At 45.4% G+C, this 14,921-nt stretch overlaps 1 protein-coding gene across 1 annotated transcript in view; it reads left to right on the top strand.

Moving 5' to 3' along the window:
• Window positions 1-273: 273 nt before the first annotated feature.
• Window positions 274-14,921, top strand: part of LOC126999211 (ionotropic receptor 21a-like) — a 65,873-nt gene continuing 51,225 nt past the window's right edge. Inside the window, exon 1 of the mRNA XM_050861539.1 lies at window positions 274-579. Within this exon, the coding sequence (XP_050717496.1) occupies window positions 367-579 (213 nt within the window). The 5' untranslated portion in view covers window positions 274-366. The remainder of the gene's footprint in view (window positions 580-14,921) is intronic.

Below are 14,921 nucleotides of genomic sequence, written 5' to 3'. Positions count from 1 at the left end.
AGAACCTCTCTGGGACTGGGACAAATACCTCGCCTCCAGAATACACGTTGTCTTCAGTCTGGGCCCAAAGCGTCTCACGGCAGACACTTCGAAGGCAAGAGCCCATGTATAATCGTTATGAGAAAATGGGGAAATATGCTTGCAGACCAGGAACATAATTCAACAATTATTTTATGATTGTCTAAACATTTGTATGAGATCGATTATAACTGGACGATAATTATTCGGCATGGCATATGTTTATTGAGTATATGTAATTTATTGGATGCCAGTGGCTATTCTCGCCTTTCCTGACAGGAGGATGAACTCAGCATCTTCACTAACCTCCTGCTGGTACGAGCGGCTGGCGACACATCCCTCTCTGTCATGACCACCACACCATACCGGCCCCAACGTATGCGAGCGGTGCTAACCTGGCATGGTGGGGATTTAACTGAAGCTCCTAACCTCTTTCCGGATAAGCTGGCTGACTTTCGCGGCTACCAAATGCGGGTGGTCACCTTCCACTTCCCTCCGAGGATCTTCATGAAGGAAGGGGAGAAGGGATCAAAACCTATGTTGTACGGCGTGGATATTGAGGTGTGTATTATTATTGTTGTTGTTACTATTATTATTATTATTATTATTATTATTATTATTATTATTATTATTATTATTGTTCTTGTTGTTGTTGTTATTATCATTTTTATTTTAATCTTTGTGTGTGTGTGTGTGTGTGTGTGTGTGTGTGTGTGTGTGTGTGTGTAATTCACCACGGCCTGATCACGAGTTGGACTCGCTTTCGCCAGCAGGTACCCTCCTGACGAGAGCAAGTGCTCATTATCGTCGATCTCTGGGTACTGCCAAGACCTCACACACCACACACCCCATCCCCCTTGCTCAGTCAAGGGGGGACAGTAACCACTCATGGTCAACCGAAAGTATCCGCCGGAGCGGGGGTCGAACCGCCGCCTGTTTGGCCGTTAAGCCTCACGGCACAGCGCTCTACCGATTGAGCCACCGGTGTGTGTGTGTGTGTGTGTGTGTGTGTGTGTGTGTGTGTGTGTGTCATACGCGCAACATTCATGCCAAGTCTTTCTTTCCTCCAAACCTTTTTATGGCACGACATGGAACAGCCTTCGTTCACTGAATTTCCTTCCTCAAAGATACCTCAAGAACTAAATCTTATCATTTTTTTTTTTTTGACAATCTGTGCTTTGTGGGAATATTTTCTAGTTTTCTTTTTGTGTTGATTGGTCTCTTGTTCTGTAAAATAAAATATCTTATGAGCTGACCGGCCAAATTTTCGAGGATTTATATTTCATCTGCCTCATATCCATACCTTCAATTTATTATATCCAGCATCTGATATGTCTTGAGAATATCAATGGCTGCTGCTTTAAATGTTTAAGACCCAGGTCATATGACCGCGTGGATATACATTCAATTGAACTGCCATTTTTCTGATTTTTTTTTTAAAGCAAAAGATACGGCTCAAGGCAACAAAAAGAGTGCAGAGAAAAAAAAACCGCTACTCACCGCTCCCATAATAGACAAAAGTATAGAGTGGACAAAAAAAGAGGTCAATTTCGGGTGGAGAGATGTCTTGATACACTCTTCTTGAAGGCGGTCAAGTCATAGGCAGGAGGAAATGCGAACGAAGGAAGGCTGTTCCAAAGTTTACCAGTGTAAGTGATGAAATAGTGAAAATGCTGGTTAACTCTTGCATAAGGGGTTTGGACAGTATAGGGATGAGCTAGAGTAGAAAGTCGAGTGCAGCGGGGCCGTGGGAGGGGGGGGGGAGGCATGCAGTTAGCAAGTTCAGAAGAGCAGTCAGCATGAAAATGTCGAAAGAAGAAAGAGAGGCAACATGGCGGCGGAGTTTAAGAGGTAGAAGACTGTCAGTATGAGGAGGGGAGTTGATGAAACGAAGAGCCTTTGACTCTACTCTGTACAAGAGAGCTGTGTGAGTAGAGCAACCCCCCCCCCACACATGTGATGCATGCTCCATACGAGAGGGGACAAGGCCCCTGTATATTGACAGCATCCATCTGTGCGGGGAAGAAAAACTGGCGGAGACGATACATAACGCCCAACCTCGAGGAAGCTGATTTAGTGAGAGAGGAGATATGGAGTTTCCAGTTGAGATATTGAGTTAAGGATAGACCGAGGATGTTTAGTGTAGGAAAAGGTGACAGCTGAATGTTATTGAAGAATAGGGGATAGCTGTTTGGAAGATTGTGTCGAGTTGGTAGGTGAAAAAATTGAGTTTTTGAGGCGTTGAAGGACACCAGATTCTTTTTACACTAATCGGAAATGATAGTAAGGTCTGAGGCTAAGCGTTCTGCAGCCTCCAGCCTGGATCGTCTAACCTGTTGAGTTGGCCTGTTGAGTTTTATATGCAAAACGTTTACATGACGACTTTCGTCATCTTTATACATCCCATCGGCTCTGCCCACACTCTTGAGTGCGGACCGAGTTTCGGGGCACAGATCCCGATAAGGTAGAGGACAGTGAGGGAGGATGAGAAGCAGCGGCCCGCGCCACCTATTTGGCTTCATCGCCACGTACAGAGACGTGGGCAGGGACCCAACTAAAAGTCACCTTATGGCCACGCCTTTTGGCCAGAACAATCCAGCTAAAAATATCTAAAATAACAGGGTGGGTGCTTGTAAAAAAAAAATGTAAAGCTGTAACTGCAGCCTGTGAGCCTGAAAAAAATGGTAAAATGACACATGGGCATGTTAAAAATTACACTTCTTCTTTCTAAAAGAATAACAGAGCTCTGCCGTAAAAATAGATGCCGGGACAGGAAGGTTCCCAAACCGGGAAAACTCTGGATAGACAGTCCCAAATCCGACGTAAGCACTGGACTTAGAGTCGTCCGCAAATATTGGTATAGACGTGGCGTGACTAGAAAAATGAGAAAGAAATATCTGCCGAGCAGTTGTCTCTGACACAGCTGCCTTACTAAGAGGGAAGGACCGACAAAAATGTGTCGGAAAACTCCCATGGTGCGGTAGGAGGCAGATGAACTATAGCTGTTGGAAATTATGGCAATGAAAGGTTGTTGATGATGTCACGAGCACGTAATCCAGAGGGGAGAGGGCATGTTATTGTATAAGATGTCATATCTGAGGTCTGTGACAACTATAAAGGCGGGATTCTTGGGTTGGCGTTGTAGTCTTTACCAGTATTTTACTAGCAATCCTTCTTGATGCAAATCCAGTGGTGGTACTCCAGCATGTAGCAAAATGCTTGGAATCGGAGCCGATCTGAAGGCACCCATTGCCAGCCGTATCCTAGCATAATTGAATGCATCGAATGTGCGGGGGCGAGCATGTGTGGGGGATGAATATAATTCATAACCATATGACAGTCCTGACCCATTACGTGATTGGTAGAGGCGCAAAAGTATTGTACGGTCTGCGCCCCATGACGTGCATATATAAGTGGACACGAAAGAGATTTAGTGATGAACCTGACCCTACCACAATATTTTTTTTACAACAAAGGAGACAGCTCAAGGGCAAACAAAAAAGGAAACTATAATAAAAAAAAGCCCGCTACTCGCTGCTCCTAAAAAGAATTCAAAGAGGTGGCCGAAAGTTGGGTCAATTTCGGGAGGAGAGGTGTCCTGATACCCTCCCCTTGAAAGAGTTCAAGTCGTAGGCAGGAGGAAATACAGATGAAGGAAGATTGTTCAAGAGTTTGCCAGCGTGAGGGATGTAAGAGTGAAGATGCTGGTTAACTCTTGCATAAGAGATTTGGATAGCATAGGGATGAGCATGAGTAGAATATCGTGTGCAGCGTGGCCGCGGGAGGGGGGGAGTTATGCAGTTAGCAAGTTCAGAAGAGCAGTCAGCGTGAAAATAACGATAGAAGATAGAAAGAGAGGCAACATGGCGGCGGAATTTAAGAGGTAGAAGACTATCAGTAAGAGGAGGAGAGCTGATGAGACGAAGAGCCTTAGACTCCACTCCGTCCAGGAGCTGTGTGAGTGGAGCCCCCCCACACGTGAGAGGCATACTCCATACGAGGGCGGACAAGGCCCCAGTATATGGATAGCAACTGTGCGGGGGAGAAAAACTGGCGGAGACAAAACAGAACACCCAACCTCGAGGAAGCTGCTTTAGTGAGAGAGATATGAAGTTTCCAGTTAAGATTTTGAGTTAAGGATAGACCGAGAATGTTTAATGTTGAAGATGGTGACAGCTGAGTGTTGTCGAAGAATAGGGGATGGGTGTTTGGAAGATTGTGTCGAGTTGATAGGTGGAGAAATTGGGTTTTTGAGGCATTGAAGGACACAAGGTTCCTTTTACCCCAATCGGAAATGATAGTAAGGTCCGAGGTTAAGCGTTCTGTGTTGAAAGGGTCTTCTGTTGAAAGAAGTTGAATAATGCAGAATGGAATCATCAGCGTACGAGTGGATAGGACAGTTTGTTATGGAAGGAAGATCACTGATGAATAACAGGAAGAAAATGGGTGATAGAACAGAGCCATGTGGAACACCACTGTTGATAGGTTTAGGTGAAGAACAGTGTCCATCTACCACAGCAGAGATAGAACGGCTGGAAAGGAAACTGGAGATAAAGGAACATAAAGAGGGATAGAATCCGAAAGAGGGCAGTTTAGAAAGTAAAGACTTGTGCCAGACCCTATCGAAGGTTTTCGATATGTCTAGCGCAACTGAGAAAGTTTCACCGAAACGGCTAAGAGATGATGACCAAGAATCAGTTAAGAGAGCAAGAAGATCGCCAGTAGAACGCCCCTTGCGGAACCCATACTGGCGATCTGATAGAAGGTTGGAAGTGGAAAGGTGCTTTTGAATCTTCCGGTTAAGGATTGATTCAAAAGCTTTAGATAGACAGGAAAGTAAGGCTATAGGGGGGTGGTTTGAGGGATTGGAACGGGCACCCCTCTTAGGCACTGGCTATACGAAGGCGTACTTCTAGCAGGAAGGAAAGGTAGATGTTGATAGGCAGAGAAGGAAAAGTTTGACCAGGCAGGGTGTCAGAACGGAAGCACAGTTTTTAAGGACAAGAGGAGGCACTCCATCAGGTCCATAAGCCTTCTGAGAGTTGAAGCCAGAGAGGGCATAGAAAACATCACTCTTAAGATTCTTAATAACAGGCATGAAGGAGTCAGAGGGGGGATGAGTAGGAAGATACGTATATTCCGTATAAATACTTTATTAACAGACAGCTATTACTTGTTACATGTATTTATATGCTTATAAAAATGTAAATACAATGCATGTTATTCTTTCAATGTATTCTTCTGTCTTTAGCATTGTTGTATATCACTTACCTATTTTCTGAAGGGAATGCACGGATTTCGTGAATTCTGGAGAGGCGTGCCGATCACCAATTGCACTTTTGAGATGAAATGGACTACACGGTCAAAATACAAATCGAACCCGATGATCTTCAAGTACCTATTCGGTTCGTATCAGGTGCAAACCGATGCCTGCTATTATGATTCTTAAGAATGATGTTCTCTTTGACCTCTCCTCAGAAGGCTTATGGACCTGATGGAGTGCTTCCCATTGTCCTTAAAAACTGTGCTTCCGTTCTGACACCCTGCCTTGTCAAATTCCCTCGTCTCTGCCTTTCAACATTTACCTTTCCTTGCTGCTGGAAGTACGCCTTCATACAGCCTGTGCCTAAGAAGGGTGACCGCTCCAATGCCTCAAACTACCGTCCTATAGCTTTACTTTCCTGTCATTCTAAAGCTTTTGAATCAATCCTTATCCGGACGATTCCCAATCATCTATCCACTTCTGACCTTCTATCTGATCCCCAGTACGGGTTCCGCAAAGGGCGTTCTACTGATGATCTTGCTTTCTTAACTGACTCCCGGTCATCCTCTCTTAGCCGTTTTGGTGAAACTTTTGTTGTTGCCATTAACATTTCAAAAGACTTTAATAGAGTCTGGCTCACCCTCAGCTCTCGTGAACGTGAGACAGAACCCCATTGAATTGGACGTGGGCAGATGCCAAATTTTGTTGTTGCTTGTATACCTACCGGAAAAGAGACGATTAAGAAGAATACAGACAATATGTTGGTGAAAACATGGATAAGAAAAGGTAATCTGGGTATGTTCGATGCCATCCTGTAGGAATTAATGCCTCAGGACCCGGCAGGCTTCAAAAAACTAATCAGCATGGAAAGGGAAATGTTCCAGGGGTTATTGAGCCGAGTCGCACCACGTATCTTTTGCTATCCAAACTACCCTCCTACGGATTCTATCCCTCTCTCTCTGTACTCTCATCTCCAGTTTCCTATCCTGCCGTTCTATCTCTGCTGTGATAGACAGTCACTGTTCTTCCCCTAAACCTATCAACATTGGTGTCCCGCAGGGCTTTGTCCTATCCCCCACTCTCTTTCTGTTATTCACAGATGAATTTATTTCTAAAACATCTGTCCTATCCACTCGTACGCTGATAACTCTACTCGGCACTACTCAACATCTTTTGATAGAAGGCCCTCCCAACAGGAACTATATGATTCCTGATTGAAGGCCGCAGAGTGAATAACCTCAAACCTCACCATCATTTCTGATTTGGGCAGGAAGAATCGGTGCCCTACAACGCCTCAAAAAGTCAATTTCTCCACCTATCAACTCGGCACAATCTTCCAATCACCTGTCCCCTATTCCTCGATAACACTCAGCTGTCACCTTCTACAATAAACATCCTTGGCCTACACTGAACTCAAAATCTAAATTGGAAACTTCATATCTCTCTTATTGAATCATCTCCCGTGAGGTTAGGCATTTCGTATCGTTTTCACTATTTCTTCTTTCCCGCACAGATGCTTTCCATATACAGAAGCCTTGTCCGCCCTCGTATGGAGTATTTTTTTTTTTTTACAACAAAGGAGGCAGCTCAAGGGCACACAAAAAAAGAAAACAATAATAAAAAAAAAGCCCGCTACTCGCTGCTCCTAAAAAAGAAACAAAAGAGGTGGCCGAAAACAAGATCAAATACGGGAGGAGAGATGTCCTGATACCCTCCTCTTGAAAGAGTTCAAGTCGTAGGCAGGAGGAAATACAGATGAAGGATGATTGTTCCAGAGTTTAACAGCATGAGGGATGAAAGAGTGAAGATGTTGGTTAACTCTTGCATAATGGGTTTGGACAGTATAGGGATGAGCATGAGTAGAAAGTCGAGTGTAGCGGGGCCGCGGGAGGGGGGGAGGCATGCAGTTAGCAAGTTCAGAAGAGCAATCAGCGTGGAAATATCGATAGAAGACAGAAAGAGAGGCAACATTGCGGCGGAATTTAAGAGGTAGAAGACTATCAGTATGAGGAGGAGAGCTGATGAGACGAAGAGCCTTAGCCTCCACTCTGTCCAGAAGAGCTGTGTGAGTGGAGCCCCCCCCACACATGAGATGCATACTCCATACGAGGGCGGACAAGGCCCCTGTATATGGACAGCAACTATGCAGGGGAGAAGAACTGGCGGAGACGGTACAGAACGCCCAGCCTCGAGGAAGCTGATTTAGTAAGAGATGAGATATGAAGTTTCCAGTTGAGATTTTGAGTTAAGGATAGACCAAGGATGTTTAGTGTTGAGGAAGGTGATAGCTGGGTGTTGTCAAAGAATAGGGGATAGTTGTTTGGAAGATTGTGTCGAGTGGATAGGTGGAGAAACTGTGTTTTTGAGGCGTTGAAGGACACCAGGTTCCTCTTGCCCCAATCGGAAATAATAGTAAGGTTTGAGGCTAAGCGTTCTGCAGCCTCCAGCCTTGAGTCGTTAAGTTCCTGTAGGGTGGGTCTTCTATTAAAAGAAGTTGAGTAATGCAGAGTGGAATCATCGGCGTAGGAATGGATAGGACAGTTCGTTTTGGAAAGAAGATCATCAATGAACAACAGAAAAAGAGTGGGAGATAGGACAGAACCCTGTGGGACACCACTGTTATTAGATTTAGGGGAAGAACAGTGACCGTCTACCACGGCAGAAATAGAACGGTCACAAAGGAAACTGGAGATAAAGGTACAGAGAGAAGGATAGAAACCGTAGGAGGGTAGTTTGGAAAGCAAAGATTTGTGCCAGACCCTATCAAAAGCTTTTGATATGTCCAGCGCAATAGCAAAGGTTTCACCGAAACGGCTAAGAGAGGATGACCAAGAGTCAGTTAAGAAGGCTAGGAGATCACCAGTAGAATGCCCCTTGCGGAACCCATACTGGCGATCAGATAGAAGGTCAGAAGTGGAAAGGTGCTTTTGAATCTTCCGGTTAAGGATTGATTCAAAAGCTTTAGATAGACAAAAAAGTAAAGCTATAGGACGGTAGTTTGAGGGATTGGAGCGGTCACCCTTCTTAGGCACAGGCTGTATGAAGGCATACTTCCAACAAGAAGGAAAGGTAGATGTTGACAGGCAGAGGCGAAAGAGTTTGATCAGGCAGGGTGACAGCACGGAGGCACAGTTTTTAAGGACAATAGGAGGCACTCCATCAGGTCCATAAGCCTTCTGAGGATTGAGGCCAGAGAGGGCATAGAAAACATCATTTTGAAGAATCTTTATAACAGGCATAAAGGAGTCAGGGGGGGGATGAGTAGGAGGAATATGCCCAGAATCGTCCAGAGTGGAGTTTTTAGAAAAAGTTTGAGAGAAGAGTTCAGCCTTAGAGATAGATGTGACGGCAGTGTTGCCGTCAGGACTGAGGAGTGGAGGGAAAGATGAAGAAGTGAAGTTGGAGGAGATGTTTTTGGCTAGATGCCAGAAGTCACGGGAAGAGTTAGAGAAAGCAAGGTTTTGGCATTTTCTATTAATGAAAGAATTTTTGGTTAGTCTGAGAATAGATTTGGCACGATTTCGGGCAGAAATGTAAAGTTCATAATTAGCATTAGTTTGAAGGCTCTGGTACCTTTTGTGAGCTGCCTCTCTATCCTTGACAGCACGAGAACAAGCGTGATTAAACCAAGGCTTTTTAGCGTGAGGAGTAGAGAAAGAACGAGGAATGTATGCCTCCATTCCAGAGACAATCACCTCTGTGATGCGCTGAGCATACACAGAGGGGTCTCTATCTTGGAAGCAATAATCATTCCACGGGAAATCGGAAAAGTACATCCTCAGGTCGTCCCACCGAGCTGAAGCAAAATGCCAGAAGCATCGCCTCTTCGGTGGGTCCAGAGGGTGTACAGGAGCGATAGGACAGGATGCAGAAATAAGATTGTGATCGGAGGAGCCCAACGGAGAGAACAGTTTGACAGAATAAGCAGAAGGGTTTGAGGTAAAGAAGAGGTCTAGAATGTTGGGCCGGTCTCCAAGACGGCCGGGAATACGTGTAGGGTGTTGGACCAACTGCTCTAGGTCGTTGAGGATAGCAAAGTTGTAGGCTTGTTCACCAGGATGGTCAGTGAAAGAGGATGAAAGCCAAAGCTGGTGGTAAACATTGAAATCTCCTAGGATGGAGATTTCAGCGAAGGGAGAGTGGGTCAAGATGTGCTCCACTTTAGAATTCAAATAGTCAAAGAATTTTACATAGTTGGTAGAGTTAGGTGAGAGATAAACAGCACAGATGTATTTACTTTTTAGTAATAGAATGACAATGAAGTCTTAGCCAGATGGTAGAAAATTCAGAAGAGTCAAGGTTGTGGGCACGAGAGCAAGTGATGTCGTTGCGCACGTAGGCGCAACATCCAGCTTTGGATTGAAATTTAGGATAGAGATAGTAGGAGGGAACAGAGTAGAGATTGCTGTCAGTAGCTTCAGAAACCTGTGTTTCGGTAAGGAAGAGAAGGTGAGGTTTAGAGGAGGAGAGATGATGTTCCACAGAATGAAAATTAGAGCGAAGACCGCGAATGTTGCAGAAATTGAGAAGAAAGAGGTTCGAGGAGTTATCAAGACACCTCTCGGGTCGGCAGCCAGAAGGGGAGTCCTCCCTGGGGGAATTTGTGGTCCCCCCCCCAGGAGGGGACTCCGAGGCTTGATGTAGGTGCGCCATTTTGAAATTTTAATTTTGGGAAAAGGTGTATATGTTGTGTGAATGTAGTGTGGTGTGGATAAAGAGAGGATCTGTCCTTAGAGAGCACGCTGAACTACTCTCCGGTGTTGGTGAGACAATAGGGAAACGGTTAGTGAGGACATGGAAAGGGTCATTGGAGGGCTTCAGCTCCCTTCTCACCTCCCATATATACCTCACCGGGAGTGGCTTGCGCCCGTTCGGTAGGTGTCTTCCTACCTACTCCATGCATCTCATGTGTGGGGGGACTCCATACATACAGCTCAAAAAGAATGGAGCAAGGCACCTCTCAACCCGAAATTGACCTCTCTTTTGGCCACTCTACTTTTCTCTTACATAGGAGCAGCGATAGTGTGCTTTTTTTTTTACACTTTCTTTTTGTTGCCCTTGAGTTGCTTCCTTTACTGTAAAAAAAAAAGCTCCTCCAGATGTTTTTGATCATTCCTTTTTTTGACATCGCCATGCCTTTCCTCAGCTCTCGTGAACGAAGACTGAACCCCTTTAAATTGGACGTGAACAGATGCCAATTTTTTGTCGCTTGTATACCTCCTGGAAAAGAGACGATTAAAAAGAATACAGACGGTACGTGAGTGAGAACGTGAATGAGAAAAGGTCATCTGGGTATGTTCCATGCCCTCGTGTAGGAAGTATTGGCTCAGGACCTGGCAGGCTTCAAAAATCTTTTGCGCATGGACAGGGATATGTTCCAGGAGATATTGAACCGAGTCGCACCACGTATTGTTTTTATAAGGCCCGGCCGCCTAATCGCAGTAGCTGGACAGCCCCACTCCCCCCACTTCACAATACTCTTAGTCTGAGAATACAGACCAGTAAGCAGACCAATAAATAGTCCTTGCAGGAATCCCTCGGAATCAGAGGAGATCCCAGAGTGCCTAGCAGTGCACTGAATCAAACGCCTTCTTGAGATCGACATAGGCTGCAAGCATCCCCTGCCGATACTCACGTCGACGCTCCAGCAGTACGCTAGGATACGGTCAGTTGCTGACTTACCAGGCGTGAAACCCAGACTGTTCCGGTTTCTACATCTTCAGCAGCTGATACCGAATCTGCATCATCTGCATCAGCAATAAGTGGGCAAGCACCTTGCCTGGCACACTAAGTAGGGTAATACCACGGTTTTTGCTGCAGTCCTGACGGTCCCCTTTCCCTATCCAGATAGGGACGACCAATCCCCTCTTCCAGTCAGGAGGAATGTTACCAGATTGCAATACGGCAGACAAGACCGCATGTAACCCGCGGATCATGGCTACACCTTCACCTTTAAGTAGGTCCGCTCTGATGCTACATATACCAAGTGCCTTTCCACCCCTCAACTTTACCACAGCCTCTCTGACCTAGTCAAGATATGCAAGATCTTGCAAAATTCAGGAGGAGAGAGCTGTTGATGTTTTTAGTACAAAAACCATGGGGACCAACACATAGCTCGTAGCCAACTTTTTCAGTACCAGTAGTAACATTGAAGTCGACCAAGACAATGAGTTTGTCCCGAGGGAGGGCACTTGGCTAATACAGTTGAGTTTGGCGTAGAACATCTCCTTTTCTTCAGTTTCACACATCTCGGTATGAGCTTACACTGTAACACACTGTACACTGTACACTGTTTCACTCACCTTGGGCACACATTCACGGTCACGATTCTGATCATCCCTGATATTCTGCCGTCGGAAGAAAATTGCCGTGATAGGCGGTAAAATCGGGGATGGTCCAGGGCAAGGCGCCATGCATCACCGGTCGATTTTGATTACCACAGATACCGCCGACCACCGCCGGTCAGATTCGAAATGTTCAAAAATATAGTGCATGCTCCCGGTCAAAAAGTCTCAAAAAAAAAAAAAACTACTACTGACCGGCGATACACCTACGATTGGCGACATTCAATCACGGGCAATCCGCGGGCAGGCGGCAGAAGGCCGGCGGTGGCCTGAAGGAAAGCCGCGTTAATACTTATTTATGACCAGGAGATTAGCAATGTGTGATCTTTCCCGTGAATGCGGGAGTGAGCCGGGGTTGTGTCCTTCCTCCTTCGATTTTCAACACTTGTATGGATTGGGTACTAGGCAGAGTTGTGGACCAGTCATTGTGTAACATTTATTGGTAACACCAAGGTCACTGATCTTAGTTTTGCTGACGATGGAGTAGCCCTTGCGGATTCGCTGGAGGTTCTGGTGGTGGCTCTCGAGGCACTGCACGAGGAGGCGAAGCCCTTATGACTTCAGGTGTCCTTGCGAAAGACCGAGGTACAGGTGTTTGGAGGCTTGCTAGATGAAACGGTACAGTTTGTTCATGTGTGTAGCGAGAACTTTTAGATCTTGGAAAATTTCACATACCTTGGTACCTAGTTCATAACAACGGTTGGTCTCCCCAGAAAATCTTACGGCGAACTGGCTTGGCCCATAGTGTTAGGGAATCGCTCAGCACAAGTATATGACGTTGTCGATGCCTATATAGAAGAACAAAGATCCGGATCTCCATGTCACTTGTGCTCCCTGTCTTACTCTATGGCTGTAAGACATGGACACTAAATAGGGACTCGGAGAGGAGGACAGATGTCTTTAATAATAAGTGTCTACGCAGAATCACTGGGATATCACTGGAATGACTTTGTGTAAAACCGTCGACTACTCCGTGAGACTAATTCGACATACTTTACCCGCAGAGTCCGTCAACGCCAACTCCGGCTATACGGAAATGTGGCACGTTACCAAAGCCGATGCAGCTCATCGTTTTTTTTTCTGTAAGAGACAGTCTTGAGTGGAGGAGGCCAAGGGGACGTCCCGCCCACAGAGTTTGTAGATTAAGCAAGTAGACAGATCCTGCGAGGAGGTACTCAGAGTTGCAATACGATCGTATATATGCCCATAAGCTATTCAGATGGTACTTCCCCACATAGAGACTTGACCGAAATGATCCCCGGGTTTGGCGTCGTAGGGTGGGCCAGGCGACGCGCTCCACGGCGTATGTCCCCATTGATTGATAAATTAAATGCCTTATGAAGTTACTTCTGCTTTTTTTAGAAAATGATGACATAAAACACTTCACACACGCTTCAAAATCAGGCTAGAATGGTGTTTCTGTGGTCATACGCAACTCTTTGCCTGCGGCTGCTGCTGGGTGTTATCACGTGACACCTCAATCTCATGAGGCTACAGTTAAATGTTTATTGTAGCTTCTCTACGATCACTTTATTTTAAAGGAGCTTTCATAGTTTGATATTAATTTTAGTAATAACCAGTATTTTATCATTGTGAAGATATAGATGGAAACGTTAATGGTTCTTGTTCATAAGGAAGCGGCCTTCGGGCGAGAGAGGCCACCCAAATGATACCCCTGATCGTTCTAATAATGCTGACTGACCCTAAACTGGTCACTAATGTTGCCACCACACTATGATCTTCGTGCCCGAAGGCCTTATGGTTCGACTTGCAGTACGACCGTATATCTGACCATAAGCCATTCGGATGTCACTTCCCCGTCGAAGAGAAGTCATCTTGTCGCGGTGATTGGGCTTGAAGCGAGCTCGACGGCACCACCTACCCTGGTAATCTACCTGCATCGGTAGGGTTCGGTTTACATCGACCACGTCGACCAAGAGTTCCTCCTCCATCACCAGTAAATGAGGCGTATCGCTCAAGTCATATGCGCTAGCCCCTTTACCACCTAGGGCATGGCTAGTTCCTCCCCACGTGTATGCCGTTCGTGGTGATCCGCATAGCTGGGCACGATAACAGAAAATCTTATTCCCGATAACCGATAACTGACAATGGAAAACCTTATCGGTGATAACCGATATTCGTTAACTGGAGACACAAATATAGGCGATAACCGATAACCAATACCCGATATAAATCCACAATTTCGATACTAGCTAGCGTTAAATCCGATAGGCGAAAACGATACTATATTGATATTTCAAATTAAAAAACATAGATGAATTCAAATTTTCATTATCTGTATTTTAGAAAACTTACAAAACCTGAAAACCACACGTTGACACGTACCTTTGGACGGTAATACTAGAAACGCCTGAACCGGTGTTGTGTTATTTGGTGTCCCCACCGTCAAAAGCTGGCGCTTTTGTTTACAAACACTGGTCTCGTGAACTGCGCATGCTCAGACCAGCAAGTGTAGACCTGTACAGTCTCACAAAGCTTTTCCACCTTAATCAAGAGTTGCTGGAAGGCTAAATCAGACATACAGTACCACTACCACCATCCCCGCTGTTTCTAGAACGACACTCTGTACGAGTTGTATTTAAATGTACAGAGTGTCGTTATAGAAACAGCGAGGATGGTGGTACTATATGTCTGATTCAGCCTTCCAGCAACTACTCTTAATGTGATAAAAAGCTTTGTGGGACTGTCTAGGGTTACGCTTACTGGTCTCAACATGCGCAGGTCACGAGAGACCAGTGTTTGTAAACAAAAGCACCAGCTTTTGACGACGGGACACCAAATAACACAACACCGGGTGCCTTCAATACCATGGCATGCTCACAAACGAATATGGAATATGAAATTTGAGGCAGTAAATAATAATTTTGGGGGCAAAGGTAAATGATTTTTCTCTTTGATATATTGATTTTTGAGTGTAACATAAAAATATAACCTAGTGTTTTAATGTTGGTGATCTAAGTATGAAATCTCTTCACCGAAGATATTTCATACCCCGAAATTTTTTCATACAACACCGGGCGCCCGGGCCACGCATGCGCAGTAGGGAGGAGACAACGTTTTTTTTCTGGGAGGCGGAAAAAAGTAGCGATTATCGCTAGTTTGGTTACGAAAGTAACAAAGATACTGATATATATTTAAATATGTAGCGGATGGCCGATGACCCGATTCTGTTATCAGCGATAAAGTATCGCGATAACGCCCAGCTATGGTGATCCGCATACACCCCGCGCCCTTTCATCTGATAATTTGTCCACCGCGGGGCTAGGTAGTTCCCC

This window comes from Eriocheir sinensis, chromosome 16 (genome assembly GCF_024679095.1).
Source record: "Eriocheir sinensis breed Jianghai 21 chromosome 16, ASM2467909v1, whole genome shotgun sequence".
In the NCBI taxonomy this organism is placed as follows: domain Eukaryota; kingdom Metazoa; phylum Arthropoda; class Malacostraca; order Decapoda; family Varunidae; genus Eriocheir; species Eriocheir sinensis.
This window is presented reverse-complemented; position numbering and strand designations above follow the sequence as displayed.